The sequence below is a fragment of the Drosophila mojavensis genome, unplaced genomic scaffold (assembly GCF_018153725.1).
Source record: "Drosophila mojavensis isolate 15081-1352.22 unplaced genomic scaffold, ASM1815372v1 contig_49, whole genome shotgun sequence".
In the NCBI taxonomy this organism is placed as follows: domain Eukaryota; kingdom Metazoa; phylum Arthropoda; class Insecta; order Diptera; family Drosophilidae; genus Drosophila; species Drosophila mojavensis.
In genome coordinates this window covers 3,028,894-3,050,487 of record NW_025318872.1, presented here as the reverse complement: position 1 = coordinate 3,050,487, position 21,594 = coordinate 3,028,894, and the positions used below count along the sequence as shown (strand labels likewise).

At 39.4% G+C, this 21,594-nt stretch overlaps 2 protein-coding genes across 2 annotated transcripts in view; both read right to left on the bottom strand.

Moving 5' to 3' along the window:
• LOC6578010 overlaps positions 1–12,507 on the bottom strand; it is a 76,331-nt gene extending 63,824 nt beyond the window's left edge. Inside the window, exon 1 of the mRNA XM_002003905.4 lies at positions 12,056–12,507. The gene's annotated coding sequence lies outside the window, so the exon portion shown is untranslated. The remainder of the gene's footprint in view (positions 1–12,055) is intronic.
• A 4,334-nt stretch (positions 12,508–16,841) lies between these two features.
• On the bottom strand, positions 16,842–20,501 carry LOC6578009. The gene is made up of 2 exons (XM_044009240.1): positions 19,752–20,501; positions 16,842–19,700 (listed from the first exon to the last, which is right to left on the bottom strand). Exons 1-2 carry the CDS (start codon positions 20,405–20,407, stop codon positions 18,005–18,007), a joined length of 2,352 nt encoding a protein of 783 aa, XP_043865175.1. The 5' UTR covers positions 20,408–20,501; the 3' UTR covers positions 16,842–18,004.
• Between the last annotated feature and the right edge of the window lie 1,093 nt (positions 20,502–21,594).

The following is a 21,594-nucleotide window of genomic DNA, read 5'->3' as shown; positions in this document are numbered from 1 at the left end:
ATTAATTTCATTTCTGTTCTTTAGATTCATTTACAGATCTTATACTGATCATTTAATTTAATTTCTTTTCACTTCGTGCGATTCATTTACAGTTCTTAATGTGATCCGACAGCTTTTCAATGGTAGCTCCCACGCCCCAGTGTAGTTTTCCATTCGCTTGTTTACTTATCATAAAATCAATTGTAATTGCCTCTCAGCCAGTAAGACATTGCCGCCGGGCCTTTGCGCACTAACTGTTTTTCGTTGCGATAAGCGAGGACATGGACGTGGATGCGGATGTGGAGGGGCATGGAGGACACAGCTCGCTTTTAGCTCAATAGCTGGCTCATGTCACAGTAGCTCATATCGCAGTGCGCGACGCTCGTAAAAAGCTCATTAAACAAAACGTTGCCGTTGACTGACTGAAAGTCTAACTGAACTGTCTGAAGGCCTAACTGACAGGCAGAGGAGGGGGGAGCGCCGCGTTGCTGCAACAGGATCGACACACATCATTATGCAAAAATATCAACGCAAATCTGGCGAATGTAACTGTGTTGCCTTTGTTGATTCACAAATGCTGAAACAACAGAAAATGCGCTGTCAAAATAATTACGAAGCTGACATGGCGGCGACATGTAATTAACATGAAATGCGTACCTTACAGATACAGATACCCACACACCCACAGACAGAGACAAAGAGAGAGGGAGAGAGAGACAGATGCACAATACAGTTACTGTTAGAGCGGCATGGCCAACAGCGAGCGCTGCTTAGCTCCAGCTCTTAATGAGCATTACGCGCGACACATGTGAAATGTATCCATAAGATACAAGATACAAGGCAGAAGCGTACACAGGTGGCTGCCGGCCCGCCTGAGTGCCTGAGTGCCTGGCTAATGGTCTGGGCTCAGTGCGCCCCTCCCCTCGACATGGGCATGACATGAGTTTTATGACGCTAAAGATAACGACCACAATGACAGAGCCAGCGGCAGAGGCAGAGACAGAGGCAGCGGCAAATTTGATTAACCCAAATAAAAGCTGGGCAGGTTTTTATGCCACACACCAGCAGAGGATGGCACCTGCCACCGGCCACGTTTCATTCATCAATTTATGATTGTCTGTCTCTCAGTTTTGTTGTTGCTGTTGTTTTTTTTTTTCGTCTGGAGCGCCCCGCACCCCCATTTAGATAACCGCCCCCGCCGTCATACGATCAAGTTATTTTATTTTCGAGCTTTTCAGTTTAGCCATGAAAAACCACGTTAAAGTTTTATAATGTTTACTGTGGGCATTAGCATTTACAGCTCTTCAGGTAGGCCATAGTCAAGGCCACGTAGCTTGAAAAGAAACTACCAGATCGACCTACCTGACTTATATATTGATTGATTGTTGAACTACGTGCAGATAAAAGCGGAATATATAGAACATTAAGTAATACAGACAATCTAGAGCTTTACCATTAGATTGATTGGTTGACTGAATGACTGATAGAATATCAGCGTTTAGAAAAGAACAATATAGATAGCTTGGGAGATAAAACGATCAGAATATACTATATAGCCAAATAAATAGTCTTTAGTTCATAAAAAGTTTCCGACAGATTGATTGAGAAATTGATTGACTGATTGCAGATCATCGAGATAAGAGGAAGATTGATAGGCACGTAAGTATAAAGTCAATCTAAATAGATTTCTCTTCACAAAACACTTCAGTCATATTGATTGAATGACTGAGAAACTAATAGACTGATTGAGAATCGACACACAGAAAGCAATTAAGATGGAACGTTATCTGGTGAACCACACCAGTTCTGTCAGTCTGATTGACACACTGATTGACCAACTGATTATTTGATTAACTGATTGAGGACTAACATTCATATAAAAGCGAGTAAGAATGGTAAATATTTTGCAAATCCAAATAGGTTGTTCTTAGAAAACTTTTCAAACTGATTGAGAGTCTGATTGACTGTCAGAATAATAGATTGATTGATTGGAAGTTAAAGTACAGATGAAATTAAGCTAAATATAAAGTAAATATTCAGCAATCCATATACATAGGATAGGTATTTACAAACTTGGCAATTGACTGGCAGATAAATTGATGCAGGATTGATAATCAATGTATATTTTTATTAAACAGCAAAGAACTGACTGATGCATTGACGGTTTAATGTGTAATGCCAAAGACTCTGATAAAACTGAATCACCATTAACCATTGGCCACTCAACCCGCAGTTATCATTAGAAAATTAATATATTAAATAATATGTTAAGCTTCAACAAAATATTAAACTTGCCCGCACTAAGTCCGGTAAATTATAATAGATTTTATTAACCATAACAAAGCTCTTTATTTTATAACATTGCCAAATAAGATAGACGCGAGTGTAAGTGTGTGCGTGTGTGCATATGTGGCGGCCTTGAACTTGATAGTTGTCTAAGATAATTTTTGTTGCCTTTTAGCTGTAATTAATAAATGAAAATTTGGATTACTTTAATGAGCACGGCTAATGCAATCTTTGACATTTAATTGCCCGAGGCATGCGACCTCGCTCGAAATAATAGTTATAATGTCAGCTCTCAAATTACCTTAGCATAGAAAAAAGGCAAGGAGGCAGACAGGAATGGAGATATTTATATACATATATATATGCATACGTTTACTTGTATATGTGTAGCTGCAGCGTCGTCCAACTGCTCAACTGCCGTGGAACCCCTCGCACTTTTTGAGTGCTTTCATGACGCGGCTCAAACTTTGTCTAGTTGATGTTGGCTGCGCATCCTTGAAAAAGTTCGATGAGAAGAGCTGGACGAACTTTGCTCTATGCCCCACTTTTGTGGGTTAATATTAGGCCCAACTTAATCAGGCGTGGATTAGTTACAAGAGCTCAACAACAACAACAAACTCGAGTCCGCAATGAACTCCTGCATAACTTGCAAAAAGCACTTAGTTAGCTGCATAAAATATATTTGTAGAAGCAAACGGCAGTCATGGAGTTTTCAATATAATCCGTTTAATCTAGTCAATTACTTGAGCATACTGTAAATTCCCTGTAATTCGATGGGGAATTACCAGCATGTGTAATGCATTGTGGGGCGCAATTTATATCTATTAAAAATTAAACATGTAAAAGCCAATTGAAACATATCCATTATTGATAAAAAGCACAAAAGACATACAAATAATTAAAACCACCAGCAGCAGCAGCAGCAGCTGCAGAAGGGGTTGCCTGCTGCGTAGTGGCACAGCAGGTGTGGCAGGGGCAGCAGGGGGTGGATGCAACTGCAGCCAAGCGCAAACAAAACATAATGAGAGCCATTGCCATATAGAACATTGAGCTGAACCCACTGCATCCGATGCACTGAGAGAAACGAATAGACAATTATAACCTCTATACATATGTACTCATAAATTATTCTACTATGTACATTACGATTTATTTCAGTGTAATATTGATCATTTAAATGGATTTATTTATATTTATCTTTTTTGATATAAATTTAATTCGATATAAAACAAACTCAATTAAAATTTCTTGTAACAATATTTTTATTCATTTATTTAAAAAAATTTAATTTATTTTTGTCTCTAGTAATGAGTTGCACTTTCTTCCAGTGTACGTTTTGTATTTATGCATGAGCATATACACAAAAAAAATAAAACGAGACAAATGCTGAAAAAGCAATTGTTAACAACATGTGTAGGCCATGTAGCCACGACAACCAACACGGCATAATGCGACACAAAGTTCCGCTAGAGTGCCCAAGCCCATGCCCATGCCCAGTTCCAGTCCCAGACCCATTGCCAGATACCAGATACCAGTTGCCAGTTGCAAGTTGGTAATTCAGACAGTCCCAGGGCTTAAACGAGACGTGTGAGCGGCACCGGGCACGACTGCACTTTTATCTGCCAAATGGGCATTGGGAGAAAGGTTCTTGGCCAACAACTACAAATACAACAGCAACAACGACAATAACAACCGACAAAAATAGAGTCCAGCTATGTTTTGTATTTGAGTTTTGACTGTTGCTATTGCTATTGCTGTTGCTGTTGCTGTACTTGCTGGGTAATTGTTTGGACGTTGCCAACAAGCATCAGCATCAACAGCGGCAGCAGCAACAGCGGCAGCAATAGCATCTTTTGGCCAAATGAACTGCAAGTGCAGGCACTCCACTTTGTTAGCGCTCGCTCACGAGTTGCCAAAGCACTCTGCAAAGAATGATTGGCGCTTGACAGAGTCGATGGACTATGCTGAAAAGATCGACAAACTGCAGAGAATGCTCAGCAAAAAATATTATTCTAGAGAATTCCAGAACAAATTTAGATCTTTTATATACATTAACTAACAACAAATAAATTAACTGTATAATTTATTCAGTCAGTCTATCAATCAAGTTAGTCATTTAACGAAGAAATTATAGTTTGTATGACTTACCAATTAATTGAATGATCAACGCATAGCTATGAGATTGTCAGGTAAATCAGTCGTCAATCAATCAATGACTGAGTCAATCAAATATTACCAAATAAGCAGTCAGTCAAACAAACACTTATTCCTATCTAATTCAAGCAATCGTTCAGTTAATCAGTCACCCAGTGAATCAATCAGTAGTCAATCAAAGTCTATCATTGCATACATCACAAGTACAATATAGTTCTTCTAACTAGCATTCTGATAAGAAACATAATATATATCTCCGTTCACTTGTAGCTCTACTCTCACATTACTTTATAGAGTATCTGCCAGTCGCATATTTATTCCGCTGCTAGCTGTCAGGTGGCTTAGCTGAGTAACGAAATTGATAGATCGCTTGGTAGTCTCAACATCTTCAATGCCCGCCGAGCAGGCAGTCACAAATAGTCAGCCAGTCGAGGCACAGACAGGCGGCAATCAAAGCGTGACTTCTGCTTCGGCTATGAGAACTTTGGCTGACCTCACGGCCCTATGTCAATAAAGTTCTGTATGTGAATGTGTGTGTATGTGTGCATAAATACTCTTTCACTGGCGTACATTCGATAAATTTTTAAGCAGCTCAGCGCAACGTGCGCAATGTTTGTTTTCTTTGACATCGTCGTTTAACCCAACACATTTCATTTACTTTTGCCAGCAAGTGCAATGGCTGTTGCTGTCAATGGCAGGCTCAGTAGGTGCTGAGCCGAAGCGAAAGTACTTAAGAAGCTAACATAATGCCGCACTACTTAAATGCAACAGAAGCAGATTTGCTAATAGCCCCGCAAACGATCCATTAGCCAATGCTTTGCGTTATTTTTCCTTGGATTATAAGCGGTATATGACAGTTCTTTGAAATTAATTCTTAACAAACTTTAAATGTGGTGAGCCAATATTTAAATAATGAAAAAATACATCAGGATTCGACTCCGCTTATAGCGTCCGTACGGTTATTGCGACGAAAATACAGGGGCCCAGACAAACCTGAGCAAATTTACATGATTATAGCGTCCAACGGTCCCTTGAGCATCGTAATAATCGGATTCTACTGTACTTCTAATAGCCTTTATTTAAACGACAATATTGTATCACTATGTAGATAAAATAGAAGAAAAACAGCTCTAGTCAAGATTGCACAGCTACGGGATCCCCTGAACATTTCGAAGATCAGATATTCCTATGATTCTTCGCACAAGCTGCGACAAATACCAGGACTGCAATATAGGCTTTATAATAGAAATTTTTTTTTTTTTTTTAAATTCTCTTGTAGATGAAGAATGTGATAATGGCATCCAATTATATATTATACATATTAATATATTATTATATTAACCACGAACGAACGGACGGACAGATCATACGAACAGGGCATCGACTCAACACCTCGCCCTGATCAGGAATATACAATATACATTATGGTTCTGCCGCGCCTTCTGACTGCTAGAAACACTTTAGCATATACATTATACACGCATTATCAATGGGTTCACGAAAGGTCAAATTTTTGGCCCCAATAAAGACATCTGAATGCTTTATAAATAACTTAAAAACTGAAATATGTAATTATATAATTGTTGCATTTTGCCAATTCTTTGTAACCTTTCATAATAAATTGTAATCGAAAGCTTTTTGAATCCCTTCTCCTTTTCGGCCACTTATAAACCTTTTATCAAATTCACAATATTTAGTTTTCAATAAAATAGATCATCCTTCTATTGCGTGAACATTTCGCTGTCTCTAAGCCAACGCAAACGTTTCTGTTAGTTGCCAGCAGAGAGCTCGGGACTTATGAAAAATGCAAAAGCCTCGGATTAGCATAAGCGTGTCCAAAAGTTCTTTTGTTTGCCGAAGCAGAGCAAAACGAAAAACAAAGTAGGAGAACGAAGTGGAAACCAAATTAAATTAATGAAGCATAACAAGGAATTGTACAAGCAGACAACTTTCGGCTACTTTGTTTGAGTTGCAGATACAGATACAACAGAGATATGGAGAAGAGAGACAGAGAGAGGAGGGGGAGTTTGAGCAGGTTGGCAGCAGACAAGCAGAGGGAGAGAGGGTGGGCAAGGCTGGGCGGTTGAATGGCCAGCCCTTTTATGTGGCTTGATGCGGCACAACTGTTGCTTCGGCCATAACGAAAATTTATGGCTTATCAATTTGCCTGACACGTGCAAAAAGGCTCAGCCAGAGGATGTCAGCAGCAGAGGGTCCTTGGGCCAGGGCAGGCCAGGGCAGAGGCAAAGAGTTTTTCAGATGGGGCAGATGTTGCCCTGAGGTCGCTTCAAGCGAAGCGGATTCAATTAGCAGCTGCTCAAAATATTTTGTTCAAATGAAACGCACACACTCAAACCCACACACAAAGGCTGCTGTCTAGTGCAAAAATTACGCATACGCAGCATATGCCTGAGGAAGCGAAAATGAATATTTTCCTTATGTTATCGATTGAATGGTTTTTGATCCATGTACTTTGATCCTTTTAAAAATGCCTAGCAATAAAAATTTTAATTAAATTTGCAGTCTTGGAATTTATTTTTAAAATTTCGTAAACTTTTTTTTTTGGCGTTGCGGCTGTCAAATACAGCCAAGAATACCCTGTAACCATCGACAAATATTCCAAATTGGGTATACATCAATTAGATATGGAGATACAAGTGGGTAGATTCGAAAGAAAATAATCAGTCTGCCATTCCATAACAGTTCTTTACAGCTAAGAATACCCTGTAATATTTAAATGCGTCATATCGGGTATATTCGATTATACAAATATGTTTCAATGTTTCTGAGCATAAATTGAAATTATAAATTCAGTAAAAGATGAATTAATAAAAGCATGTTCTGTCCATAATCTTTAAAATATTATTAACACGCAGCCAGGAATACCCTGTAACTTTGTACAAATATTTAAAATTGGGTTTATATTAATTAGATTATAAAGATTCCGACATTAATATGAATTTGTTAAGTATCAAATAATAAATTTAAATTTAGAGATTCAATCTGTCATCCCATAAAAGACGAGTACAGCCAAGAATACCCTGTATTTAAAAAAAAAAAAAAAATGTAATATGGAGTATATTGTAAAATTGTGTATTGTAAAATTTTATAAATCAATATATATTCGGTCAAACATCGTATATCCGCTATACGCAGCCAAGAAGACAAATATGTAAATGTATGGGGTTTGTATTGGAATTATTTAAATAGGTACGAGAGAGTAATCAGAGGGTATCAGTCTTAGCACTTTCAAAACTACAATGATATGGAAGTATACAGAGTATCTGATGGTCGATCCACTCTTTTCTATTTGCTGCTGATTCTAATGTCCAGCGGTGCGAAGGGCGACAGTTGTTTTTATTCGACAGGGTGGCAAGCGGGGGTTGGCTGTTTGTCTTGCTAATTAAAGTAACGTTAAAAGCAGAGCTTTTTGCATTTGAGTCTGGCAGATACTTTCTGCAAATCAAAGTTCCCAGCAGGTGGGCAAGGTGTGTCAGCGGGTTGTACGTATTCCACAATTCGCTGTGCTTTAATAATGTTAATTACTGTTTCGCCGCTGAATTTTATATCTTAGCCCCGGGCCCTAGCTAATTAGAGCAATAAATTGATGCACGCAGCATCTACTTCATTCTACTTGCTTTTTGCTGCCTTGCGACCTTTGCTGCCAATTAGCTGATGCCGGGCATTTCGTAACACACATGTTGATTACAGCCGATAGACATCGCCCCATATTATTCGGAGGGAGGCAATAGAGTGATGGCTGATTTGTTTGCACAACTAAATACATAATTCACGAGGTACGAAGCTGGTAGCTGTTGGCTCCCAGATATCAGTGTTAAGTTGGGGAAGGCGATTATGTGGAAACACTGGGGAAGACCATGCGGCAGCGTAAGTAATTGCTTGAATGCCCTGTAAGTAAGCTGCTGGGAGGGGTATGCGAGCACTCGACATGATTGGCTGGCGACCTATAAAATTTATTACTTCATCGATTAATCAATCAATTATTAACTCTATCGAGCACCTGCCTCTGCTTGCGCACATAATCAACAGATAATTTCCCCAACTAATCCCCATTTAAATCCTGATACGGAGGTAATTTCCAGGCTAACTTCATTAGGGCAGAAGCTTGCCTGACATTGAGTTCAGATTGAGTCAATTAGCTGAGTTCTGTAAAAAAAAAAAAAAAAAAAATAAATAAAATTTTCAGCAGCAAACTGAAAAATACCCAAAGGGGAGGAGGCAGCAGCTGTGCCTGCAGTGGCACTTATGTAATTGAAATTGTCATCAGCCATTAAAGTCATAAAATGTAAAACGAATGAAATGACGTTTAAAGCTGCCAGCAGCTGTCGCAGCAGCAGCAGCAGCAGCAGCTGAGGCAACATATTGAAATTGAATGAGCCACCGCGAAATCGAAGACAATTGAGCAGACAGCAAGTTGAAATGATGCGGAAGCGAAAGCAAAAGCAAATCGAACTCTCTTGTGTCGATGCACATCACGCTGCGTATACGTAATATTTTGTTTGTTGACAATCAGTCTGACATTTGTTTCCTGGCCCGTGCCAACAGTGCTTCCAGCGTAGTCCCAGTTCCAGATTTGTCTCTACAGGGTGCTTTAGGTGGAGTATGTTTTGTATCTACTTCTTACTAAAGTATTTGCCCCGTTACAGGGCATTATTCTGGTTTACAGGGTATCTCCTGCACAGCACATCTGTCACACTCTCAGTCTGGCTTCTTTGTCACGCCAACAATTGACTGACATTATTTAACAGTCGACGTGTGTGGGCGCCCATTCAGCCGGCATGTTCTTCGCAGCGCTTCTCCATTTGGATTCTATGCCAGCTGGCAGCACAGTGGGCCTTAAAGGGTTAACGTTGGAAGCCGCTGCTGCTGCTGCTGCTGCTGCTGCTGATGGTTGTGTGGCTCGATTTGAACTCTGCTGCCATGCAAATTGTGGCAGTGCTGTCAGCACTATCTGCCTCACCCATCTGTGCCTGCCTGCCAGCATGTCGGACTGCATCCAAGACGTAGCCTGGGCTTTGGCCAATGCCTCGCGCGTGGCTCGGCTTTTGGCTGCGTGTCTGCAACTCTGGCTTAACAAGTGATAAACTTGTCGCTTGTCTTCAGCTGCGTCTGCATCTGCATCTGCATCAGAGTCTGGGCCTGCGTCTGGGTCTGAGTCTGGGTCTGGGTCTGGGTCTGGGTCTGCCTATGCTTGTTGTGGGTTTAAGTCCTTGTACATTTTATTATTAGCCCCGGACGTGCAAAACGCCTCTGCACACACACCAGAGTCTGGCTAGAAGCGTTCCGCCTGGACCGCTGCAACTCTTGCAACTGTTGCAGCAATGTGGCAAATTGTTAAGTACAAATTGCATGGCTAATTTGAACGGTGCACCGTTGACAACCTGACCGCAGAGCGCATTAGACGGCCAGAGGTGTGAAATGTGCAGTGGTTGCATAAATAATTCAACCAACTACAAATGCACTGTAAACAATTTGTGTACACATCCTAACTTCAATAGAAATCGAGAATGAACTATATTGAATAAACATTTCATTTTTTGAATAACAATAAATATTAAATAAGCCAAACAGAAAACAATTTAATTAAACATTTGAGAGTTAGAAAAAAATGAAAATATTGGATTATTATATAAAAACAATTTTAATTTGAAAATACTCCTAATAATCAATGCTGTTAATACAAATAATTTCATATTTCTTCTTTTGATAATTTCTTAATTTACCAATATAGTAAATGAACATTTTGTTTTGTTAAAATATTTGATATAACCAAATTCTCTTTTTAAAATAAATTAATTTAAACTATAGAAATTTGATCAGATAAAATGAGTATAAAAATTCAAATTGTATTTCGAATTATATTAATTATATTATTATTGATATTAAAAGGAAATTATTATTTGTAAAATTTGGAAATAAATAAAAATGAAAATAAAATAAAATGCATATTGTAAACAAATTTTACGACTCTAAAATAAATAATTTTAAGCTTTAGAAACTGCAGTAAATAAAATTAACTAAAATCTGTTATAAATTAAAATTCATTCTAAATTATTTGATCCTTCAATATTGTAAAGGAACTCCTATGTTACCTACTGTCTCTCGAAGCACGAAAGCAAAAGCTAGAGACAATTTCAGAAAGTTTTTATATTTGCAGATTTATCTGCTTTTTAGCACACTTTTTGAGAGTCCTTAAATGTAAACGATAGTTAAACATTCGCTTTTATCGCTCACATATTTTTTATTATTTTGTTCCCACAAATCCGAATTTTTGTTTACTGTGCAGCCAACGCCTCCGAGCTGCTATGCTTCCTCCATAAAGTAGTCAACTTTATGGCCCCACTGTGGGTAATAACTATTTTTGACTGATGTGAGAGAACTGTTGTTAGCAAACGAGCTTGTTGCATTTGCGGCCAGCACACTTTAACGTAAGTAAACTTTTTAATTATAAACACAAATTACAAATCTGTGCTATTTCACGAATGCAGCAAGGAGAAAATTGACTTTGGCAGCAGCAGAGAAAATCGAAATGCCACATAACAAAGTCAGCAGGACTCGTTGAATGAAATAGAAGCGAAGAATCACATACAATGGAATCAATACGAAAGGGCTTATCGAACGTAGGATTGGAGGAAAAATATATTGGAAGTATTCCTTAAAACTTCTCATCAAGGTTTTGAATACTTCGAACTGTACATTCGAACTATTAGTATTTGTACAGTTGTTTTCCAGTTTTCCAAGTCTTTAACAAACTAATAGCATAAGAAGTTTTAAAGTAAGTTTTTCAAACAAATTTGTTCTTATGCAAATTCAGTTGGTTTAGCCTAATTAGTCAATTGGTCAGTCGGCCAATAATTCAGTTCATTAAGTTGCAGGCATTATTTTTTATGCATCTTGAATATTCAAAGCGTATCTCCTCACGCTACACTTTTTCCGGAGCATGCCAAGACACCCCTCGCATCCCTCGACATAAATCAAGTCGAAATTTTAGATCTTTAGAATGCAAAAACAATCTAAAGTCGTAAACATTCAAGTGTTTACCTTAAGTGCTGAAAATTGCAAAAACTATATAAAAATGCACACAGAAGAAGAGGAAGAAGAAGAAGAAAAACTAGAAGAAGAAGCAGAGTAACACTTGCCAGCTGTTGCTCGTAAAATGCATCTGGCAAACAAATCGAATTCATTCAGTTTTGTAGCTAATTATTTTGTGACCCACTTATAACATAGCACATATAACATAGTAGCTAATACTTAATCGATTAATTAGCATCCATGAATGAACCTTCGAATTCGAGTATATATCATACATAAATATATGTGTGTATGTATATGATATGCAGCAAATGCATTCAAGTGTGCTGTCACAAGATTTTAACACCTCTTGGCTCAAGTGAAAATGAAATCTGCTTAGAGTTAAGCTCTACTACTGAGCAGGGACTTATCACAGTTTGCCACAGATTTTGTACACACTGTTTACGATTTGAAAATGAGTTTATTGGTTCTATAGAATCAAAAATTGATAGATAAACATAACAAAACTTTCCTATTCATTTAGATTGTACCGTATGACGAGTGTATTGCACAGTCAGGGAAATCTCATTTGATTTGTACGTACTTTTCTCTTTTACAACTCCATTAGCATGCTGAACAACAGCTTGAAATTCATGTTGTTTTCGGGGCCTATAGCAAATGAATTTGTTGAACTGTTTGCGCTTTGCACGTTCTATAAACGATGTGGAGCGCACTCCACTTCCACTCCGCCTTCGTCTTCGACTTCGACTTCGACTTCACTCTGCACTGCACTGCAAGCTTACACTCGATCTCACTGTAGGCCCATCAAATACATTTACATATATATTTATTTTCCGCACAGATATTTTCAGTAATTTATTTTCTTTTTGTTAACTGCTAAACAACTTGTTTTTAATTTTTATAGAATTATTTTGAACACTTCTCAATACAGCGCAGCAAATAAACATTGAGAACCAAGTTTTGGCTGTCAGCTCGGTTTTAGCCAAGTTGTGAGCAAGCGATTCATGAACCGCGCGCGTCGAGACTCGTTTGTTGACTGACGAGCATGCTGCCAACCTGCTCGAAGAGCTCGAGACGGCTGGCCGAACGGGCCACACCGAACGGTTCGATTCAAAACAACAACAAAACAAGTTAACATTTGAGCGGGGGTGGCTGCCAAACAGCTTTCGTTGAAAGTAAATTCAAATCGGACCATGAATTTTTATACTACACTCGTGATGAATGCAATAAGAATTAAATTAATGATTATTACAATTTAATAATAATAGTAATTACACTTTAGAAATCTAAATAATATATAAACATTTTAAAAAATCGAACTTAAATAATAATCTTAATCAACAAGATTCTTATCAAATAACATATACACATGTAAATACAACTGAAGGTCTCTGCAGCCACAGCCACGTATTAAGCTAACCTTTAATTTTATTATTAATAAATTAGCTATTAATTAAAAATAATAAATATTCTAATGGAATAAGTATAATAGTATGTATATTTAATAAAATATTTATATAAATATAATATAAGATATAAATACATAAAAATTAAAAATTAAATAAATTAAAAGCTTGCAGTACAAAGTCATTAATTATTAATTAATTAATCACTTTATTTAAAATACTTACTTTTATTTGCAAACAGCCAATAAGTTTAATGAATAACATACATAAATGAGCATTCAGAATCGCACTGTTATCATAACAGTTGTTTGCCATGCTAACAGGAACGACTGTTAAGCCTCGAACATGTTGCATTGGTGATTGTTGAACTGCTGCCGTTGAGCTATCCAGGTAGGAAATTGTGTTCAAGAGTTCTCCGGAATTATTCAATTATAAACATAATCACATTACAGTTGTACGATATATTTAATAAAATGCACTTCCACTTTGCTTGCATTGCTGCAAAATAAAAATACAAAATTGAGAAATATCTGCCAAGCACAATTTGGATTAGTTAATGCCTGCCAGCGGGTTTTATTGCCACCGTGTGGGTGGCAGCAAGCTGTTGCTGCTGCTGCCGCTCCTGCTGCTGCTGCTGTTGCATGTGTCTCATATTAATTGCAGTGCTTCACTCGTAAAGCCGCCCACGCAACAAATAAAACAAACAGCAAAAGTTTCATCAGCTCACAGTAAAATTTTTCGAGCAATCGAATAAAGTTTTAGAAAATACAACTACGTGAAAATTTTTTCTTTGAGACGTTACAAAATTTATTAAATGAAGATAATAGATAAACCAAAAACCAACAATACAAATAGAAAACAAGTAAGAAAGCTCTAGTCGAGACTGCTCGACTACGAGATCCCCTGAACCCTTGGAGCAATAGATATTTCAATACTTTTTCGCGACTTTCAGCTTACACAAGAAACACGCACACACACACACACACACGCACGTACACACACACAGGTAAACATACACACACACGCATATAGACACACATACACACACACACGCATACAGACACAAACGCATACATACACACACATACACATACAAGCAACCACGCATAAACACGCATGGGCTGCAGTGTGCGCTTACTATGAGAACTTAATTGTTTAATAACTTTTTTTATGGACGTACGATCTTCATGAAACTTTTAGATTATGATTATAACATGAATATGCATGTACTTGCCAAAGCACAAGTCTCTAGTATTTGAAATACGCTTTTTACAAAAGTGAGGGTGAGGGGGTGAATTTAGAGGTGGGGGGTAAATTTTAACAAAAACCGAAATTGTATAAATTGCATATAAGCATACATTAAAAATTTGGAGACTCTAGCAATAAAGGTGTAGAAGATATAATTTTATAACTGGGTTTCGATAAGGTTTTTTATCGATAAAAAAAGATCGGGATGAGTTATCGATTTTTAATGATAAACTTGATATGCGCGCTGTAATTACGGACATTTAAAAAAAAATTTGAAGTCTCTAGCTCTTATATCTTCTGAAATCGACGCGTTCATACATACGGACAGACGGACAGACGGACAGACAGACGGACAGGGCCAAATCAACTCAGCTCGTCACCCTGATCAAGAATATATATACTTTGTGGGGTCTGCCACGCCTCCTTCTCCCTGTTACATACATTTCAACAAAACCATTATACCCTGATTTCCCATTGAAAATGGGTTCAGGGTATAAAAATTTGGAGACTCTAGCAATAAAGGTGTAGAAGATATAATTTTATAACTGGGTTTCGATAAGGTTTTTTATCGATAAAAAAAGATCGAGATGAGTTATCGATTTTTAATGATAAACTTGATATGCGCGCTGTAATTACGGACATTTTAAAAAAAATTTGAAGTCTCTAGCTCTTATATCTTCTGAAATCGACGCGTTCATACATACGGACAGACGGACAGACGGACAGACGGACGGACGGACAGACGGACAGACGGACAGACAGACGGACAGGGCCAAATCAACTCAGCTCGTCGCCCTGATCAAGAATATATATACTTTGTGGGGTCTGCCACGCCTCCTTCTCCCTGTTACATACATTTCAACAAAACCATTATACCCTGATTTCCCATTGAAAATGGGTTCAGGGTATAAAAATAATAAATAACAAGTAAGAAAGCTCAAGTCGAGACTACTCGACTACGAGATCCCCTGAACCCTTGGAGTAATAGCTATTTCAATAATTTTTCGCGTCTTTCAGCTTACACAAGAAACACGCACACACACACACACACACACGCACGCACGCACGCACACACAGGCATACATACACACATACATACAAACATACACACACACACACATACACAAACAATTACATACATATACACACACAAGCATAAACACGCATGGGCGGCAGTGAGCGCTTACTATGAGAACTTAATTGCTTAATAACTTTTTTGTGGACGTACGATCTTCATGAAACTTTCAGATTATGATTATGACATGGATATGCATGTAATTGCCAAAGCACAAGTCTCTAGTATTTGCAATACGCCTTTTACAAAAGTGTGGGTGAGGGGTGAATTTAAGGGTGGGGGGTAAATTTTAACAAAAACCGAAATTGTATAAATTGCATATAGGCATACATTAAAATTTTGGAGACTCTAGCAATAAAGGTGTAGAAGATATAATTTTATAACTGGTTTTCGATAAGGTTTTTTATCGATAAAAAAAGATCGGGGTGAGCTATCGATTTTTAATGATAAACTTGATATGCGCGCTGTAATTACGAACATTTTAAAAAAAATTTGAAGTCTCTAGCTCTTATATCTTCTGAAATCGACGCGTTCATACATACGGACAGACGGACAGACGGACAGACGGACGGACGGACAGACGGACAGACGGACAGACAGACGGACAGGGCCAAATCAACTCAGCTCGTCGCCCTGATCAAGAATATATATACTTTGTGGGGTCTGCCACGCCTCCTTCTGCCTGTTACATACATTTCAACAAAACCATTATACCCTGATTTCCCATTGAAAATGGGTTCAGGGTATAAAAAGTACATCTTTGGAATGTAGTAAATATATTTCTAAAAGGAAAAATATTAACGGGAATATAAGATCCTAGAACCCAACACAGTCTCTATATATCTTTGTCAGAAATAAAACTTATATGATAACAAATTTGTAACTAACTATATAAAAAAGATATAAGTTTTATTTTTTTGGGTGATTATTTTTAATAAAATATCGCTGAACAAAAATGCCGTGTTTTACATTTTTCATTATATATATTGGATTTATATGAATGTAGCATAAGTTCGAGAGAAAAGGAAGATAATAATAATTAAAATTAGGTAATTTTAAAATTATATAATTAATTATTTTTAAAATTTATAATATACATGTAAGAAAAATATTTTTAAAAAAGATTTTATTTCACTGTGAAAATATTTATATTGATTCAAGATAACAAGTAAAAATGTACATTAATTAATTTTGAATTAAAAAGACTATAAATAGATAAATCAAAATTTTGAAAATATTTACATATAGTAATAACACACCGATAAGAAATGTTATATAGAACTAGATCACATAAACTCCAGTTTTTTCGACTGCAAGTAAGCGTAGAAAGTGAAAACAATTGAATTGCTATAATTTGGTTCGAATTTATTTAATGGTATTCCCCATTTTTCGCTGTGTTTTCGACCCACTTGCCCAACAGCTACTCGGAGATGCAGTCGCAGTGGTAGTCGTAATTGTGGTTTTAGTTGTAGTTGTAGTTGGAGAACGCCTACCTGGCGAACCTCCACACACACACATACATGCAGTGAGTGTGTCCAGTTAGGCAAAGCCATAGCACACGCCTGGAACCTGGAACCTGGAACCTGAAACGGGGAACCGGGTACCGGGAACCGGGAATCGGAAACATAGAGAGCAGACTCTTTAAAGCTGCAGCAGCATTTGCATTTATTTACATTTCGAATAGTGAGGCTTAAAAGGCGCATGATTAAGCAATAAATTCACACGATCATGGGCCAGTCTAGCCTGTGGGTGTTTGTTAACGGTGCCTCCTGCCTGACTACGTCTACTATTACTATTATTATTATTATATATTATTATTTAGTATATGCTATCTACTCCTTCTCATTATGTTTGCTTTGCTTGTATTTGTATTTGCAATTGATTTCGTATACCAGCAAAAGCGGAAGCACTTCAACAGCAGTGCGACAAACGTGGCTCAAAGGAAAGTCCACATGGCAAATATGTTGGCTCACTGCACGCCTAGATTGCTGGCGACAACAGGTGTGTTCAGCGAGAAGTGCCTAGTCATGGCTGCTTAGAGCTGTCAACCACTTGGACTAAGCTGTAATCAGAAAGTTTGCAGAGAGAAAGAGGCCGCCCGTTTCCCTCTCTGTTAATTAATTTATAATCAATGAAGGTCTGGAAACCTAATCTGATGTCGACTTGTCCCCGAATGATTACAATAACGGATATGCCCATTATACATGGAATGCAAGTGATGATTTTATGGCTCGCATGTTCCAATCGGTTTGTAATTTTATATACCATAATTCGTCATTAAACTATACTATAATTTGTATATATTCACTATATATATTTGTATATATTCAATATGTTTTATATACCATATTTAAGAAATATGTATATTTCATATTCCATTTGAAACCTCTATAGATCCTCTGTACATACATACATTTATCCTTACATATTATATTTTTCATACTTCTGGGACTGTGGGGTATATACCAAGCCTAATTTTTTACATTATCCTATATATATATACAGTAGAATCTGGCTATAACGACACTCAAGGGACCCGGAAGGCGCTATAACCATATGTTAAAACAATTTTTTCTGGGGATCGTCGCTATAACCGTACAGATACTATAAGCGCAGTCGTTATACCCGGATTCTACTGTATATACATATACATTTTGGAAACTCACCCTTAATTTTGCCATAATACTCTACATATTACATATACCCTCTGTAGACTCTATGTACTTTATATTGTCATTCTGCATACTCTACATATTTCAAACTAAATAAATCTAGACACCTTCCTACATTACACCTATCTCCACTAATTGTTAAACATTTCCTTCTGCCTTTGGAAGTAGAAGTATCGATTCTCGGGACCCGGCAAATACAGATGCTCGCGGATCTGCTGCAGATTGAACGCATTCGAGTTGTAGACGAATGTGCGATCGCTGCGATTCGAGAATGTCTCGGATTGGGACACGAGGTTCTCGGGGGCACTTGTTTTCTGGACCCCGAACATGGTCCAAATATCGAAATCCTCCTGCACCTGCTCCTCACCTTGCTCCTCAGAGGCCACATTCTCACTGGACGTTTCACAGCGTCGATTTATGATGCACTCGTCACGCCTCGCCATCTCGTAGTCGATCTTCGTTAAAATGGGATGCCGCAGTCCGGCCAAAAACTTCAGCAAGCTCTCCTCCGTTTGCGTCTCATCCCCTAGGTACGTATGCTGCAGCTCGAAGTTGTTGCGCCGCACTATGATGTCCGCCTCGTACTCCTGCTCCTCGTCCATGCAGCAGGCACGACAGTCGAAGTGCGTGACCTTGTGATTCGTCTGCAAGCCGCAGATCACCGTGTGTCCCGCGTCCGAGTTGAGCTTAATGGCCGCCATGTCCAGGCTGCGCAGCGGACTGTGCGCGCGCAGCAGCGTGCTGATGATCGGTGCCAGCCGGACGGCAACGGTATCGATGCCATTTATGTTCAGCTCCTGCACGTGCCTGGTGCCGATGATGTCGTTGATGAGCGAGGAGAAGCCCATTTCATTGATCGGATTGTGGGCCAGGCCCAGATACTCCAAGGGAGCGCCATCGGGATTCTGAATAGCATGGTACTTGAGTGCCTGGCCGATAGAGACTATGACAGTGCGCTCCAGCCTGTTGTACTCCAGCTCAAGCGCCTTGAGCATGTGCGTCCGTTCCAGCAGCATTTCGATGGCCACTTTACTTTGATCGGTGAGCTGATCGTAGCCAAAGTCCACTACCTCCAGCGCGTCCAACTGTTTTAGGACTCGCGCCAGTATCAACAGCTTAATGTGATCCATGCGACTGTTCCTCAGCCGAAACACTTTCAGCTGGGACAACTGCTGCAGCCCCTTGCCCAGGTGGACCATGTCGTCGTAGGAGAAGTTCATGTGCCGCTTGTGGTAGTTGCGCCCCATCTCGGGGCCGAGGAACTCGATGGTCAGGGAGACGAGGTGATCGAAGTAGCGCACGAAGCTGAGGTCAATGTGATGGCAATGCTTGGCTGGATAGTCGTAACGCTTGTAGCGTCGCAGCAGCTTCTCAATGTTGCGTCCGTCTGGCTTTTTGTCCTCACCGTCGGGCGGCTCTGGCGGCACATCCATGTTGAAGACATCATCGACGGGCCCTGCCTTGGCCTTCTTCTTTTTCTTCTTCGACTTCGGCTCCGGCTCGGGTTTTTTCCGCAATAACGAACGCTGCCGCTTGCGCCGCTCGTGCTCGGCTCGCTTCTCTGCCCGCAGCTCGCGCAACTGCTGGCGCGCTGCATTGCGTGCCGCGCGCGCTTGCTTGCGCTTCAGATCCAACTCGATGGTCGACGGCGATTTCTGGTAAAGTCCAATCTGAGTCGACGAGTCATTCGCCTCAATCATCTGCACCTTCAAGTTCTCAGCAATGCGCACTGAGGAGCCAGTTATCTTTGGGGCCTTGCTTGGAGGAGGAGCCGGCATCACCTGCTCCTCCTCCTCACCCTCCTCCTCGCTTTCCTCCGGCGTGTCCCTAGAGCGAATGCTTAGCACATAACCCAACTTGGCCCAGGCATAGACTTACCTCTCATCGCTGGATATCTCAGACATGCCGGACTCCTCAGACGTCACATCCAGCTCCGACTCGCTTTCCACGAAGTGCTGGAAGGCGTCGTCCGTAAGCGATTGCAGATGCTTGATATGCAGCGTTCGCACATAGGGGCGCACCAACTGGCCCAGGCTCGCCATCTTCTGCTCCGGCCAATAGGCGGCCGGGCAGGCCTCCACCAGTTCCACATACTTGAGGCTCACGCCATTGCCCTTCCAGTCGTATTCGTCGATCTTCTTCAGCGACAGCGACTTGTTGGAGCTCTTGGCGAGCACGACGCGACGCCAGAAGCGTAAGTCCTCTACGAAGTAACAGTCCTGAAGCGGCATATTAACATCCAATGCATCGTAGAAAATGCGCATCTTCAACGGATCCTGCCGCACTTGCGGCGGGATAAATCGACAGCCCAGTTTGGCCAGCGCTCGCACACACAGATCGGAAAGCGTGCCCAGGCGCTCGTTCTCGATGAAGGCCTCCGTGTAGAGCAGCCGATTGCGCTCGCTGTGCAGCCGCCGGGTGGCCATCGAGGGATTGTACAGCTCATATTCCACCAGCAGGTCCGGCTCCCTGGGTATTGCAAAAGTATTGGTGTTTGCCGGTGGCAAGAAATCCCCCTCGTCCTCATCATCCATTTTCGTGTCGATTTGTGCTCGGCGTTAATTTGTTTTTTTTCAGGGAAATGACTGATTCTGTTTGAGTGAACTGAAATGAATTTTTGAGGCTCATTTTAAAGACTAATCGATGTTTAACTCAAAGCTGAACCTGTTCAAAATGTATTGAGTCTCTTACTTTATGCAGATGCCTCTTCTGCTTAACATCATCAGCAAGCTCATTAAAAAAATGCAATTTTCTGAATGGAGAACCATAGAAAGGTACTTTCTTGCCAAGAATAAGGGAACCTCAATGTGGAACACGTCAAAAGCACCATTTAAGGCACTTCCATTAAACAAAATATTAAACACGACTCTCACTCCAATCCAAGCGTTCAACCCCGGTCCGTATGACCGAAAAGACAATATCTAAATGAATTACACAACCGCATATTACTCATTAGATAGATATCATAATAATAATAATAATAATATAATACATTTACGTCATTTAGCTTTTTTATCTTCCACACTAGTCCCAATACTAATTTCATATTCTACTCACATATAGATAAGCTATGTTGTCTTTCTATCTTTCATTAATGTCGATGAATTACCTTACTCACCACTCCACACAAATATCATACTTCATCCACCAACACTAATTACACCAGTGTTGTAAGTGGAATAAATCTACTATATTAAAAAATTAATATTGATATCTATAAATCTCCTTTAAATGAATAAAAAAAAAGCTATTACTTAGCATAAATATATATATATATAAAATATATATAAATATATCACAACAATGAAGATTCGGAACACAAACACTCATCCTATCCTATCTATTCCACGCCATGCACGCGTCGATCTCTTCATCTATAAAAGCTTGAGGCCTTAAATTTCAATAAAATCCTCGTGAATCTCGGCTGCACTAACTGTTTGTAAATGAATTCAATATATTAAGAAATTCAAAATTTTTTTGAAGGACAGCTCTTGCACATTTTCCATATCGACTCCATTGGTTGCAGTTTTCGAGGCAGTTGACAATCTCGTTGCCTCGGCTAGAGTAGTTCTGCTGCTCACTCTTTTAAGCTTACAGCTGCGTGAAGTGGGTTCCTGTTCTTCACATTATAAAAACTTACATTGTAAATGACTTTATTGCTTGGTCTGGCGGATAACATCTTTATTGGATTTTAAATGATTTGGCCCGATGGCGCTTGGCG

Coding starts and splice junctions, on each gene's coding strand:
- LOC6578009 (XM_044009240.1), bottom strand. CDS start 20,407: ATGGATGATGAGGACGAGGGGGATTTCTTGCCACCGGCAAACACCAAT. Junction 19,701..19,751: donor GAGATATCCAGCGATGAGAG/GTAAGTCTATGC, acceptor CATTCGCTCTAG/GGACACGCCGGAGGAAAGCG.